We start from the raw sequence: 15,617 nt of genomic DNA on the forward strand, positions 1-15,617 counted from the left end.
AATAGAAATTCATTTCACTAAATAGTTATGGTGTCACAGTGAATTATGATAATGTGAGGATTAAGACGTTTTCATGAAGGTAAACATTTCTGACCTAATGCTTTTATATCTTAAACATATCAAATCATTTATTACTTAATATCCTTATTTTACCCATCAAGGTGAGTGTAGCCATATTAACATCTACTGGGGTCATTGATTTGTATGAACTCTGATGTAATTTGCCAGCCTAAAGGTTCACTATATGTCAGGACAAAGCAAATATTACAGGCAATATGTGTTGGGTGGTTATCAGTCTATGAAAGTTTTTGCTTGTTCTAGAAACAGGGTATTTTCTGACATTTTGACAGAATATGGAAGGTGGGAAGGTAATGAAGGGATAAAATAAGTTCAGTTTCATTTTAAGGATCCAGCCAGGTTTGCCTTACCTTTCTGTACTTTAGGAATGAGAATGACTTAGTTGATGGCAGATGCGGTCTTCAACAGATCACATTAACACATTTATAAAATAATTTGTTCATATATTTCCAATTTGTGTGGGCTGCTCCTCAGCAGCATATTACAGTTACTGACATTGTTAAGAATCATCTTCACATGGCACCTCCAACAAGATTTCTTCTGCTGTAGCAGAAATTGCCTATAGAAGATAGCCAAGCATATGCCATATTTTTAAATGTATGGTTTAAAAATGGTACGGGCAAGTCTTTGTTTATCAAAAAAATAAAGAACTGCCTTTTAAATATATCACTTGTTAATTGGCCTGTTAATATGATATTAAACAAGAATGTTTTGGTGAAAAGAAAAATAGCCCTTTGTGTATTTGAGGCAGTTGAAGTTTTTGCTAATTTAAGTAGCATTGTTCTATTTTAAAGTTATTTAGATATTTTTACTTCTATAATAAAGTGATTGCTCCAATTCTGAGTCTTTATAAAGTAATACTTTTATTTTGACTTTGAGTTCAGAACCAAAACAAGTCTGGTCATTGAAATTTCAGAGTTGGGAAGAATTTGCCATTTCTAAGCCAGGTTAGCTCTGGTATGAGAATAAACACATATACAGAGACATGTGAAAATATAGATCTATCTTTCCACAGTGGTTTAGACAAGACTTCTACAGTTTACCACAATTATTTGGTAGGAATGTGTTTCTCTTTTAATGTATTAAAACCTCCCCTGTATAGATAGATTTCTCAAAGCTATGTTTTTTAATATAAATATATATATATATATATATATATATTTTTTTTTTTTTTTTTTTAAATTTTAGTTTGGCAGTAATAATAGATGAAAGGCTATTGAGACTGAATGAAAACAGAGTTTATGTTAACCGGGAGATTGCCTCTATAGAATCTTTCTGTAAAGCTTGCTCTGGAAGGCAGGAAATAGGCTCAGGATTTTACCAACTGTATTTAATTTATAATCTTGGAATTTAAAAAAACGTGGCTAGTAAATAATGTGATTCAAAAGCAACTCAGATGAACTTCTAAGGAGCTGATACAAAAATAAAATTTCCGCTAGCAATTTTTTCTTTGACATTCTCCATGCTTGGACCATAGACTTGTTATTTTCCTCTCTTCTTCACCCCTATTTCTGCTTACAGTTATATCCCTTTATTTACTCTCCAGCTGTTAAGTTTTTTGAGACACTTTCCTAAGCCTAGAAAAGACAAGTTGCTTACCCCAAGAGAAAAGTTGTTAAAATACACACACACACACACGCACACACACACACACACACGCACACACACACGCACGCACGCACGCACACACACACACACACACACACACGAGTACTTCAAAAAGTTCATAGAAAAATAGAATTAAAAGATAATATGAATCTTTTCATGAACTTTATGAAGTACGCTGGTATATATGCCTAATGTAATTTCCAGCTCTATCATATCATTTTGGTTCATCATCTTTATAAAGTGATGTGACTGGCCATGATATTCCTTTCTTTCATTACAAGGAAGGGTTGACACAAGAGAGGTCTATTGTTATAGTTGTAGTTGTTTCCTTGCCAAGTATTTATTGAATTTATATTAGCATTTGAAGGGGCGCAGAGTGTGACCTTTAGACTTACCAGTAGACTAAATGACCTAGTATTTTAAATGCTGTTTTGAAATTACTTGAAAATAATGGATTACATTGAATTCTTCAAACGAACTTTCCTTTTAGGTTTTCTTTTCATTTTAAAAAATTGTTAATTTTTTTTTGTTTTACATTCTAAGATGTTGTGGGAACAGTTGGGGGAAAGGCTAGAGGAAAAAGGGGATGAAAATAGGGTGGAAGGGGGTATGGTTGAGGCCCGTAGCACACCCCTCATTCCAGCAGGGGCACCCAGGGGGCTTCTGGTGGCAGCTCAGTGTGGCTATGCTGGATGCAGACTTTGGGGAGGCATGGCTGAGGCCCTTGGCACCCCTGTGACTCCGGAAGCCCAGAACACTTCCAGCAGAGGATCGGTGGTCTTGTCACTGGGCTGGGCGGGGACCTCAGGGGGATGTGGCTAAGGCCCTTGGTCCCCCACTGCCCCAGCTTGGGATCCCAGGGCACTTCTGGCAGCAGCTCTGTGGTCATCACTGGGCTGGATGCAGATGTCAGGGGATGTGGCTAAGGCCCTTGGCCCTCCTCTGCCCTGGCTTGGGAGCCCAGGGTGGCTCAGTGGTGGTCACTGGGCAGGATGCGGATGTCAGGGGTGCATGGCTGAGACCTTCAGCCCTTACCCCAACCCCAGCTAGGGAACCTGGGGGGCTTCTGGCTCTTTTAGGTTTTATAGGTGTTCTTTGGTGGTGGTAGAATTTTACTAATTAATATCAGAATTTTGTCTTTGATCTGTGGGGGGTTTTTTTGTGCTTTCTCTCAGTTGTGTTGGATTATTCATTATTTCCACCACTTAAACTCTGTACCTGAACTAATTTGTCCTTTGGTTATTTCTAAAATAGGGGAACTTCCTGTAGGGACCAGCATTTGAGCCCCGTGGTTGAGCTAAATTGCTGCCTTGCTGCTGATTCTCTCAGGAAGGCATTTTGTGCAGCTCAGGTTTTAATGTTGACCTTCTAAGCCCTTCCAGGTCTTGTGAGGTCTGGTACACCTGGGTTGTGTGGAAACTCTGGTCTGGACCTGAGCTTTTCAGCAAATTGCACGCCCTGCAAGTTCTATATTCCTGACCAGTCTCCGCTGAGTGGGCCTGTCTTGACTGGAGGGCAGATCAGCTGTCCATGCTGTACCCCAGTGTTCTCCCAGTGGGCCCATCTCCCCCACCACCTGCACTCCAAACACTTCCCATGGGACAGGCAGTGCACCAGTCCCTTGTGATGACTCAATGGCCTATGAGTGGCTCCTTTTTTCAGTTGTCTATGGTCCCTCCTATGCGGGTCCATGGGAATCCTATCAGTGGTCTTGCTGGCCTGGGGGCCAGGAAGGCCCTCTTCTCTCCTGCAGCCTCCAAGCAACTTTATACAAAGGGCACAGCTGTGGCTTTTGTCAGCTTTTGCTCCGTGTGCTCACCAGGGCCAGACTTGAAATGGCTGGGGCTTGAAATGTTTGGAGCAGTCCTTTCTTTCTCTCATCGTGGCTTCTTCCCACCTTCATGAGCTCTGGAGGTCTCTTCTCCTGAGCTCTTGCAGCCCCAGCTTGGCTGTTGTTGCTCTTTAATAGTTGTAAATTGGTTGATTGTGGGAGAGGGTGGTTCTGGGAACCATCTATTCCTTCACCTTGATCGTTTTAGGTTTTCTTTATTCCTTTTTTGAAAACCATTTGTGTTGGACATCCCTGCTAACACTAAAACAGAATTATAGTTATATAAAATGCTTTATGAGCATTTGTTAATTTATATTTGTGTCTGGCTCACGTGGTGCCTTTCTTACTACTTACACTGTTGCCAGTCTGGTATGGACCCTAGTCATCCCTTCACCAGGCAATTATAAAAGTTCCCATCCATTGTTAAGATCTCTGGTCTTTTCCCCACTTTGTCTTATAAACTATTGCCAGATTTTCTTAGAATCCTTCATTGGCTTTCTATTGTTTAAGCAGTGTTTTTTGTTTGTTTCTTTCTTTCTTTCTTTTTTCCTTTGGTGGCTGGCCAGTATGGTGATCCAAACCCTTGACCTTAATGTTATAACACCACACTCTAACCAACTGAGCTAACTGGCCAAACATGTTTTGAAATTTTTGAAAACCCCCCCCCACACACACACACACACTCTTCCACCCACTTGATCTACTAGTTTAAAGCTATTTTTATAATAAAACTGAAAGACAAATTATGGTTATTCCGTCTTGGTTATATGACAGGCATTTTCTGAAAGAAGTAAGACATAAACCTGTCACTTCAGGGGAAACAATAGTATTTATTGCTGATGATAAAATTCAAGACTAAAAGTAGAAATTCTAATTTTGGAAAACTTGCATCTGCCACCTTTAGCTTGACAACTTCCCAGTACTTAAAGGCTTTTCTGAAGATTGATTAATGTGATTTTTTGATATTGTATAATGAGAAATGTCAACATTTGAGAGATTTGCAAATCTGAGTGAACTAGTATTTTGTAAGTGATCCATGTGTGATGTGTATAAACTCATGCATATGGGGTAAAAGATCCACTCAAAAGAGAAGATAGACCAGCGGTTTCTAATGTAACAGAAGATGCAAAGTTCAGTGGTGTGGTTTCAGAATCCACTAACTTTTAAAAGCAACTGTTTGTCAGGTTTTGTTATAGTATTAAAGAAGAATATCCATAATTATTTGAAAATACAGGTTGAGTATCCCTTATCTGAAATACTTGGTACTGGAGGTGTTTGAGATTTAGGATTTTTTTGTATTTTGGAATATTTGCATACATAAGGAGATATCTTGGGGATGGGACCCAAGTCTAAACGCCTAATTCATTTATGTTTCATATACATCATATACATACACATAGCCAGAAGGCAATTTTATACAATGTTTTTAATAATTTTGTGCATGAAACAAAGTTTGTGTACACTGAATCATCAGAAAGCACCTGTGTTTTGATTGTGACTTGTTACATGAGGTCAGGTGTGGAATTGTCCACTTGTGGCTTCCTGTGGGCTCTCAAAAAGTTTCAGATTTTGGAGCATTTTGGATTTTCAGATTAGGGATCTTCAACCTGTACTATTATAATACCACTCCCTTTTCCAACCACATATCTGCGAGTTCATATTTTCTTCATACACATCAGCCAGATCAAAATAAAGCAGTAGATTGAAGGTAGACAGATATAAGAACTCAGCTGTCTTCTGTTCAGCCAGACTTTAAAGAGATACGCAAAAATGTAAAAAAGCGTATCTTCTAATTTTTTTTGTTTTCGAAAATTGTTACGGTTCATTAAAAATGTGTTGTTTATGTTAACATGCAATAGGTTTGTTATTGTTAAATGAGTACATATTTTAAATTTTTCTCAGTTTTAATTTCTGATGTGGTAAATATTGATATAACCCACATAAACAAAAACTCTTTTCATTCTTCACAGATTTTTAAGAGTCTAAAAGGGATCCTGAGATCAAAAAAATTGAGAATTGCTGGTATACAGAATAATATCCAGTTTTAGAGAAGTGCTTTCCAAAGGGATCTATTGAGTTACCTCTGATTCTTTTTAATGTTTCTTAAATTATTTGAGTTCTGTAACGAGGCCAGCATTCAATGTGCTTAGTATGCTCCTAGGAATGGGACAGAGCAAATCTAAAATTATTTCCAATTTTGCTTTTAAATTTCTCTATGATTCTGTTAGTTATTGTTTTCTCTAGTGAATTTTAGATACTAAAAATAATCAGAAGTCAGAAATTAGAAGTAAGTGACTAGAGCTAAAAATAAAGATGGTAGAATTGGTAAGGTGAAATAGGGCAAAAATCTGAGTTTATCCTTTTAATATGGTCTGAGTATACAGGCCTTGTTTATGTGCCGTTAAACCTTCAATTAGCCATAGAAATGAAGACATGATAGAATGAATAAATTAGATCTATAGGTTATTTAAAATTTTATTTTATCTTGTTGCTTAAAATGCCTTATAAACAAACCTTTCAGAAGTACTAAGAACAAAAACAATCACGTTTCTTTTTTGTTGTTTTCTTCCTTGGTATACATACTTATAAAATGATCAAAAAGTGGGCATTCAGTAGGAAAAACACACGAAGCTGTAAAATCTATAACAAATCTCTCAACTAAGACAGAATTTTTTAGAATATACAAGTATTGCTCTCTATTTCAAGGCTCCTTATTTCATTCTGCCTTTATCACTGGAGAGGGGTGGTTCAGGGTCCCAAAATGCCTTATGAGGCATTGTCTTGTTTTCACAATACCATGATGAAACTAGAACAGAGTTCAGATTGGACAACAGGAGAACATTAGACATAAGACTTTAAGAGGATTACTCAGTATCACAGAGAGAAGAGAACTTAGGTTTTCTTACATTCAGTGTTGACACAGATTTATATTTTGTCAGGAAACCTGGGTTATGTCATAAGTATAGTATCCTATATTCTAATTTTTGTAGACAGGGTTTGTCTATGTCTTTTTGCTTCAGTATAGATCATAAAATTAATTTACAGCGGGTAGTTTAGGTTGCCTGTGGCTAACTTACGTAATAAAATTAGTCATTTGAATGAAAACTTGTCTAGGCCACAAAACCACCATATTTCCACATAAAGTAGGTGCATCTCTTTCTGTTGAAGTCGTCTTGGTATTTGACTCTAAAAATATGCCTACATTGTGGTAAAAATCTAACCCATTTGTCCAAATCATGTGAAGAAAATCAGTTCTGACATTCCTTTTAAGTATAGGCAAGAATATCCTATATGTGCCCCAAGGGACTATGAGTCAGTTTCTTTAAAGCTTTTTGAGATAGTTTTGAGATATTTTGAAGTCTGAAGAAAACTTTGGAATAATTTAAGATGCAATTCTAACATAACATAATTAAAGATGCTTAGACTACAAGGCGGGAGTTGAGCGTGGGAGAAGGATAGTTGATGGAAAGGAGACACTGTAAATGTAGCATGTAGTGTTGTCCATGGTGCAGAGGGGATAGAAGCAGAAAAATAAGGGGGAAGAAAAAAAAACAGTAAACTTCTAAGAATTAGTAACATGTCTAGCCAAGCCATGGTAACATTATTGGCTCATGGACCTTGAATTATCTTTGGAGGGAGTTGGTGAGCTCCTAAAACATTCAGAGTTAACAAGTTTAGATAGACTTAGAGAAGACAGGAAGTTAGGACAGAAGGAACAATGAAGGTAATATTGGACACATAAGGGGATATACAAAGAGAGACATACACCCAACAGCTCTAATTACTGACTTGTTGCTTACTTTCTTCAGATCTCCAGCTATAATTATGTATATTTGGGTAATTACAGTATAAGACTTTAGTACCAGTAATACCTGTCATCCCCGTGATAAGTAGAAAAGCCAGCAGAAAGCAATGGTAAAGAAAAACACTCATCTAATAGATAATGTGCTTATTTATGATTTACAATCTCCTGCCCTCGTTGGTGTTTGTCTTCTAATCTCTTCAGTCTGAGTTGCTCCTCCAGCATAATAATTAAATAGTAATAAATAATGCATTTTAAACAATCCCTGCAGTATATTCCTAAGAAGAATTAGTCCTTGATGGCTAAAGAACTTTTAATATATTTTGAACTGTCATAAAAGCCTTATGTGTGCTTTATGTGTGCTTATGACTAAGATATGTTCCAAGTTTTACAAGGGCCCAAATGAATGAACAGTTCATATCAAAAAATTTTCAAGTAACAAAAGTGATAGTAACCATTTGATATTTTATAAGGAAATGAGACATTTGGTAATTGTTGGGACATTTTGCTTTAATATTGGATATCTCCTCCTTTAAGAAACATGATGATAATCTTTTCTTGAGGATAATTTTGATGTTTTTAAGATCTTACTGGCCTCTAGTGGTAATATGATGCTATAATTTAAACATTTCCAGTTCTTCCCAGTGTAAAGCCATTTTGAAGGTGTACTCTGCCAGTAAGTTTACTCTTTCAGTACTGGGTCAACAGTATTCTCGAAGTGTACGTGTAACATCAGGCTCCTCTTGAAGACTGGAGGCTGCATCTTTGGTTCTTGTCTCTGATTCACCCCCACTTCTTTATTTTGAATAATATTGGTTTAGCTTTGAAGCAACCTCCCAGTATTTTAGTGTATGTACAGTGGTGATTACTGTGTCACGTTCGTGCTAACAATTCTTTTTAGAGTGTTTCAGCGTTCTTTGCAGATTGTAGGGCCATTTTTTTCTTGTTCTGTGTATAACAGTTTTTATTTTCTTAAGAGGAAGATTTCGATTTGCCGTTGAGATTCACGTTTAGACTCACCTCTTTAATAGTTTGATTTTGAAGAATTTGAAATGCTGGTTTACTAAGCATGATAATGATTTGTCACTTTTGTTTTCCTCTTTTGCCACGTAGATGTGAAGGGGCCACCTACCCATCGTCTGTCTTGTGGTCAGTCACCCTACACTGAGACAACAACATGGGAGCGGAAGTACTGCATTCTCACAGACAGCCAGTTGGTGTTGCTCAACAAGGAGAAGGAGGTGAGATGGCTATTACTGAGGAAAGCTACTTCCCTTTTCTGAGCAAATTCCAGAAATTATCTAGTTTTTACTTGCATTTTGATAAGTTGCATGATGAAAATAGAGGCTTTATGAATGAAAAACTGTAAGTCTAAAAGGCTGCTGATATAATGATATGCTATAACCGTGAAGGAATAAGTTCAGCAAGATAGGGCTGGATTTTCCCTAAGGAGCAGTAAAACAGACAGTGAGTTAAGTTGAGAAATTTGAAATGAAAGGGCATTGGATTAAATAGAACTGACCCTGAAAATGACATACAGGGACTAATCGGAAACTCTGTAAGTCTAGTTCCTGGCAAAAACAAATGGCATACTCAGTGGATTAATTGAAAGAGGTGTAATGAAAGGACTGTTTACAGAGGCATGGGCAGAATAAGACACCTGTCAAAGGGTGGTGAAGCACCTATGAACTAGCAACAGCAGAAAGCAGTTATCACCCTAGACCTTCAGGAAGGAAGCATTGTTTATGGAACCCAGAGAACTGTAGTTGCATGAGAGGGCTGCATGACAGTTACTGTGGTTATACACAAGAGAACACAGCTATTAACAAAACAGAAATGGCCAGCAGGGAGGATGCCAGAGATAATAAACACTCCAGCTCTCTTCTCTTGCCTTCTAATTTCTTGTCAATGTCACCTATTGGCCAAATCTAACTTGAAGGCAGGAAAAGATTGCTCTTGATGTCTTCTGTAAAGGTCACCTTCCTGAGATACATGACAAGGGAGAGAAAGGCAGAGAGTAGAGTAGAGTAGGTCTGGAGAGGCAGACAGAATGTAACCAGCACATACAGCTAGTTCTAGGTAATCTTTCTATTCCTTTAAATTAAAATATTCTTGAACTCATTACATACTATTACTACGTTATTCCTTGACTGTTATAATGTACAAATCCTTCCACTCTAAGTCATTTATTTACTTCTTAGTGGTTCATCAGATAGTTGGTATCATTTTGGTTTGGTAGGGCCATAAAAACATCCCACTCCCTACATCTACCACATAAAAAAAGAAGTGACTATGATATTGACAAGGAAGAGGGATAATGGGAGGGAAGGAGAAGAAAAGATCTGATTCAATGAAGGAGAAAAATTAGTTGCCAAAAATACATAAATAACTGGAAAGATGTAGGTAGAATATCTATATAGTAAGTCATTCTTCCTGAAAAGTGAGTTTGGGGCCGAGCCCGTGGCGCACTCGGTAGGGTGCTGCGCTGGGAGCACGGCGACGCTCCCGCTGCGGGTTCGGATCCTATATAGGAATGACCAGTGCACTCACTGGCTGAGTGCTGGTCACGAATAAGACAAAAAAAAAAAAAAAAAAAGTGAGTTTGGAAAAAGCAATGGATAGGAAACACATTTCTCAACTCTTATGAGTGGATCCATACTTCCTTTTCTCTTCTCTTTCTCCTCCCTCCCTGTCCCTTTTCTTCTCCATCCCTTCTTTTACTTAGCATTTTTTATTATGGTAAAGGAAATATGATAACAATAAAGAAATTTCAGTTTCTTCTCATATTTTAATAGGTAGTGCTACTCACAAGAGCCGAGCTAATGTGCCTTTCATGAAGAACTTCCTTATTCTTTTTCTCCAGCAATTGAAAAATATCCCTTACTTTGATTACCATCTCCCAACACATGACCCTTTTCCAGTATTTTAATATTATTAAATTTTATTTTATTAAAATATTTTAATAAAGGTCAGTCTTTTCTAGAACTGTCTTTTATGTGTTGCTATGTTTATATGAAGTAGATACATAATAAAAATGGGTAGAGTGAATATTAGTATGGAAGATTTCTAATTATCCAGTTTGAATAAACAGATAATTTAAAATGCTCATTTTAACCAACCTACTCTGTCAGCAGTCTTTTATCAGAGCTATTAATAAAGAGTGAAATAAACAGATCATTTTGCATCTCTTTTGCCTTTACCTACGTGTTATTCAGTTTAGTACCATAAGAAATGAAATAGACTAAGGTTAGATAGCACAAAGTCAAGAAGCATGCCTTATCCAGGACCAAAATATAATCTACTGATTAAATATCTCAGGACAGTTGAGTAACCCAGGCCCAGGTACCTTTTTATTTTATCTCATATATTAACTGTCCATAATAAACAGTTTTATAAATCAGTATCTTATGTACTTTTATCCCTTTTAATGCCCATCATCATGAGTAGCCTTAGACACCTGGAGACTCTCATCTCCCATACTCTACTCTCACAATGGCTCTGTGTATCCCCTTTTCTATCCCTGTCTTCCACGCATTCTTCCCCATCTCTTGTCCCCTGCAAATCGCAGTTCATCATTAGCAAAATCAGCAGTTTCTCCCATCTCTTCTCTGAAGAGGTCCCTTAACTTCTTGGTCTCATGAGATCCTGGATCTTCCCTGAGAACACTGTCTTTTGTGAAATCCTGTCAAGGGATGGCTGTTGTTCTCCCACGGTTTTCACACCATGCTGCCTGGAGTAGGTGTCTTCTCCTCTCATGGCTGCTCCCTGCACATTCTCCCTCATTTTCCCTAAAATGCCCAAACTCTGAATCTCATTTTGTAGTCCTCTTCCAGCCCCCTTGTCCCCTGCCCTGTCATTCCTCCTCCTTTTTTGTTGATTTTATCTCCTGGGTCATAATCTCTAAGACTACTTCAATTTTAATTTTTTATGATTCTGAGACCTGTGAAGATGATTCTTTTAACACACTGGTTTTCAGTTCCTTAAACTCTCCTCCAAGGACCTCTTCTATTCCACCTTATTGCTACAATTCCTTCATACTCTCAGCTGCACGCATCTTACGATCATTGCCTCCTGTCTTTCTAGCTCATCTCTTATCCCAACAATACTTCAACTCTTCCAGGGTCTATGGTCTGTTTATTCCTCCACCTTTTCTGCCTCTCATATCTCTGTTGTCCTTTCTTCCGTCTTCCTCCAGGGGAATTCCATCGTCAGTCATTCTAATCATCCTCTTGCATACTATTTCCTTGCCCTTCTCTTGCTTCAGCATACTTGGCAAAGTAATAGTTCAGTTAAATCCTCCTCCTCATCTGCTCTGCCCTGCATCCATGCAGCTTAATGTGTCTGGAGAAAAACACACCACCATACCTCACATGAGCCTTTATGCTGCTTATTAGTCACAAAACATTTTCCTAGTTCAATTACTGTCACACTATCCTGGACTAGTGCTTCTTAATTTATCTGTGGTGAAGGACCAGTTTTCCCCCCCACTCATCTCATAATGATCAATACAGTACAATAAAGTGAATTGTTTAAAAAAGTGAAATTTTAAAAAACATAAAAGCCCAAATTTTATTATATTTAACAGACATGATATTACAATTCAATAGATATACCCAGCATAATTATACGAAAAGAAGGGATAGAAATACAAAAATTGTGCAGATGCTCCTCGATTTATGATAGAGTTACATCCTGAAAAACCCATCGTAAGTCAAAAATATAATAAGTTGAAAATGCATTTAAAACCAGGATGAACCCATCATAAAATCAAGAAATTTTAAGTTGAACCACCATAGGTTGGGAACTTCTGTATGTATTCATGGAAAGTGGACTGTACAATGAGACATATCTGTTGATCACACCAAGCATGCTCAGTTTCTGTTTTTGTACTATTCTGTTTATTGCAGACTAATAACAATTTGCAGAACAGCACAGGATCTTGAAATACACTTTGAGTAGCACAGTCTAAAATGATTTCTAAGATGATTTTTTCCACACCTCTCTCCTCAAACCTTCCATCCCTTCATTATCCTCACCTAGAGCTGATTACTTTGCTTATTACTTCACTGAGAAAATTGAAGCACTCAGAAGAGAACTTTTGTGCACTCCATTACCATATCTGCCTGGCAGCAACTGTTTCCTTATACCCTGATTTCCCTCCTTTAATTGTGGTTGATCTGTTCACTGTCCTATCGTCAGCCTCTCTACTTGTGCCCATTCCATTACTTCTTGCCTGTTCAAGGATATATCACTAGCATTTCTCCCCTTCCATTTTTACATCTTTAATTTTTTGCTCTTTACCAGATCATTCCCATCAGCTTGCTATTATTTCTTCCATCATAAAAAAAAAAAGCCTGTATTAATTTCACTTACACCTCCAGTTTATACCCCTTTTTCTTCTCCCCTTTATAGCAAAATTTTTTGAAACTTCTAAACTCATTGTCTCTAATTCCTATCCTCTCATTCTCTCTTAAACCTACTCCAGTCAGACTCTTATCCACACCATTCTGCCAAAATTGCTCTTGTTATACTCACTGGTGACCTCCACATTGCTAAATTCAGTGGTCAATTCTAAGTCTTCATTACTTAGTCTGTTAATGGTATTTAATGCAGTTGATCACTCATTCTTCCTTCTGAAATCACTCTTTTCTCTTGGCTTTTATGGCACCAGGCTCTTTTAGTTTTCCTCCTTCCTTTCCGGCAATTCCTTCTGAGTTTTCTTTATAAATTTCTCTTCTTCTCTCCAGATCTTAACATGGGAATGCCACAGAGTTCAGTCTTTGGACCTCACTTCCTTACAAATTTCATCAAATTTTATGACTTCAAATGTCCTCTAATGCTGATAATGTCTAATTTTATATTATAAACCTACACATCTCTCTTCTCTAGCCTCATCCATCTGCCCATCATACACCTTCACTTGGAAATGTAAGAGTCGTTTCCAACATGCCCCACGCTAAGGCCCAATCTTTACTCCCAAACCTACCAGAGGTCATCCCTTGTCTCCTTAAATGACAACTCCATCCTTCCAAGTTTCAAAGACTAAAAACTTTACCAACTCATTACATTCCAGACAAACTAGCTTTGTCACTATTTCTTGAGCACATCAGGCACACTCCTGCCTCACAGCCTCAATCTCAGCTTTTCCTTCTACTTGGAACATTCTTTTCTCAGATATTTGCATGGCTCACTTTCTCACCTTCTTTATCTCTTCACTTATGTATCACCTACTCAGTAAGGCCAGCCTCACTAACCTATTTTAAATTACATATCCTCCCCACATCTCCACCCAGAACTTCTGATCTAATTATGTGGTTCTAATTTTTTTCTGTAGCATTTCCCACCTTCTAAAATGTTATATGACTTATGTCTCTCTTTCCCTACTGGAATGTAAGTTTTTGAGCAGGGAGTTAGTCTATTTTGTTCAATGATGCATCCCCAAGTGTTTAGGACAGGTCCTGAAACACAGTAAACTCTCAATAAATGTTTGTTGAATTAATGTGAAAAAGCCAAATTATAAACTTTTATTCCTGAATTTTCATTTCCTTAATATAAGTTTGAGAGATCTTTTCCATGTTTTCTGGGTAGACAAGTCTACCCAAAATATGAGATTTCATTCCCTATTTTCCTAAAACTGCATAATAAAAGAGGAGAAATAGAATCTATGTGGTGCTTTTCACAGTTGAATACATGATTCCATCTTTATTTATTGAGTATCTGTTACATGTACAGTATTGTTGCAAAGATGCAGTTTTGTTGGGGCACATAGAGGTAAATTAAAAGTTATACTCATTTGGAACTAAATAGAGGTGGTGGATGCACAAAATTGTGAATTATTCACTTTGAAGTGTGATTTAAAGTAAATTTAAATCTATGTTATGTGAATTGCACCTCAGTAAGTACTCCTTTAAAGATTGTAATAACCACAAGGGAAAGATTAAGTGAGGTATTGCCTGTAGTGGGTTATGGTGTGAACTGGAGAATGACAGAAAAGATTTTACAAAGAAATTTATGTGTGGGCCATGTCTTAAGGGACAAGTAAGAGCTCACCAGGAGGAAAAGAAGGGAAGGACATTCCATATATATGTTGGATATAAAGTCAAGAAACATATCTCTTTGGAAAACTGCAAAATGTTCAGGGTTCTTGGAATATAGTTTTCAGGAGGAAAAGTGTTAACTGGTAAGAACCAGATAATAAAGAGCCCTGAAGGCCATGATGAGGAATTTGCACTTTATTCTGGAAATGATTAAGGCCATGGAAACGTATTTAACAGGGCAATGACATCATCAAATTTGCTTCTTAGAAAAGTAACTCTGTTGATTGTATGCAAAATTGTGTGAAAGAGATTAGAAACAAATAGATGAGTTAGGAGATTATTGCCGTAGACCAGGTAAAGAATGATGAGGTAATAATGAGTTTTTAAAACAGTTTACAAGGACAGTTTAATGCCTTGAGATAGGTGGTTATGTTCTGCCATTATTAAAATGGAAAAATTGAATTAAGTCTCTAGGAAAAGAAAATGTGAAGCCATTGCTGTACCTGCTCTACCTCCTACTTGAACAATAAGTTTAATATGCTGTTAATTTCATTACCGGAAAAGATTAGAGATTTACTTTTTGTGGAAGGACCAGAATATACTGTCACTCTTCCATCTTTCACCCCCACTTAAGAATTATAAGGACTATAAATAACTCTTACCCTTGGGATTTTGTGTTGTATAATTTAGAATTCCTTAAAACAGGAGTTTAAGGAATTTCCTGCTAAAATTATCTGAAAAGGCTGTTTTAAACCCTAATCAACTAATCATGGGGGTGGGTATTGCTGTATTAAAAAGATCAATTAAGAGGGTTCTGTAAGGATTTAAACTGAATCCTTAGCCAGGCACTGCTGGAATGTGGGAGGATTATATTAGTCTAGTATTATTCATGTATTAAATCAATGTGTGGGATCTTTTAATGCTCTCTCTTAACTTTGCATGTTTCTTATCAGAAATGGGAAAAGGCCTTTTGGGGGATACATATGGGAAGAGTGTTAAATACACCAATTACCATTTGGGGAATGTAGCAGAAGGGTAGATCTGGGCAGAATGCAGAAAGAGAAGTTTGCCAGGAATGTCACCTTGAGAAATGACTCATTGGTTCATTAAATTGCTTCATGCAAATTGTGCCAAATAGACATTGCTTATGTGCTATGAAATATGCTTCCCTGCCTGGGTGCCAGGAACAGCCCCAACTGGCTTGGCTCCAAGGTAGTTCAAAGAAGGCATAGGAGGCTATTTGAGTTCCATTTTGCTTTCA

The 15,617-nt window shown here is 37.3% G+C and overlaps 1 protein-coding gene across 4 annotated transcripts in view; it reads left to right on the forward strand.

Annotated features, from left to right (window-relative positions):
• The window catches only part of RASAL2 (RAS protein activator like 2), a 347,490-nt gene that overhangs the window by 158,404 nt on the left and 173,469 nt on the right, over positions 1-15,617 (forward strand). For all 4 annotated transcript variants that reach the window (XM_063104403.1, XM_063104406.1, XM_063104404.1 and 1 more), the window contains exon 2: positions 8,433-8,560. In XM_063104403.1, the coding sequence (XP_062960473.1) occupies positions 8,433-8,560 (128 nt within the window). The remainder of the gene's footprint in view (positions 1-8,432; positions 8,561-15,617) is intronic.

Source organism: Cynocephalus volans, chromosome 8 (genome assembly GCF_027409185.1).
Source record: "Cynocephalus volans isolate mCynVol1 chromosome 8, mCynVol1.pri, whole genome shotgun sequence".
NCBI classification, from domain to species: domain Eukaryota; kingdom Metazoa; phylum Chordata; class Mammalia; order Dermoptera; family Cynocephalidae; genus Cynocephalus; species Cynocephalus volans.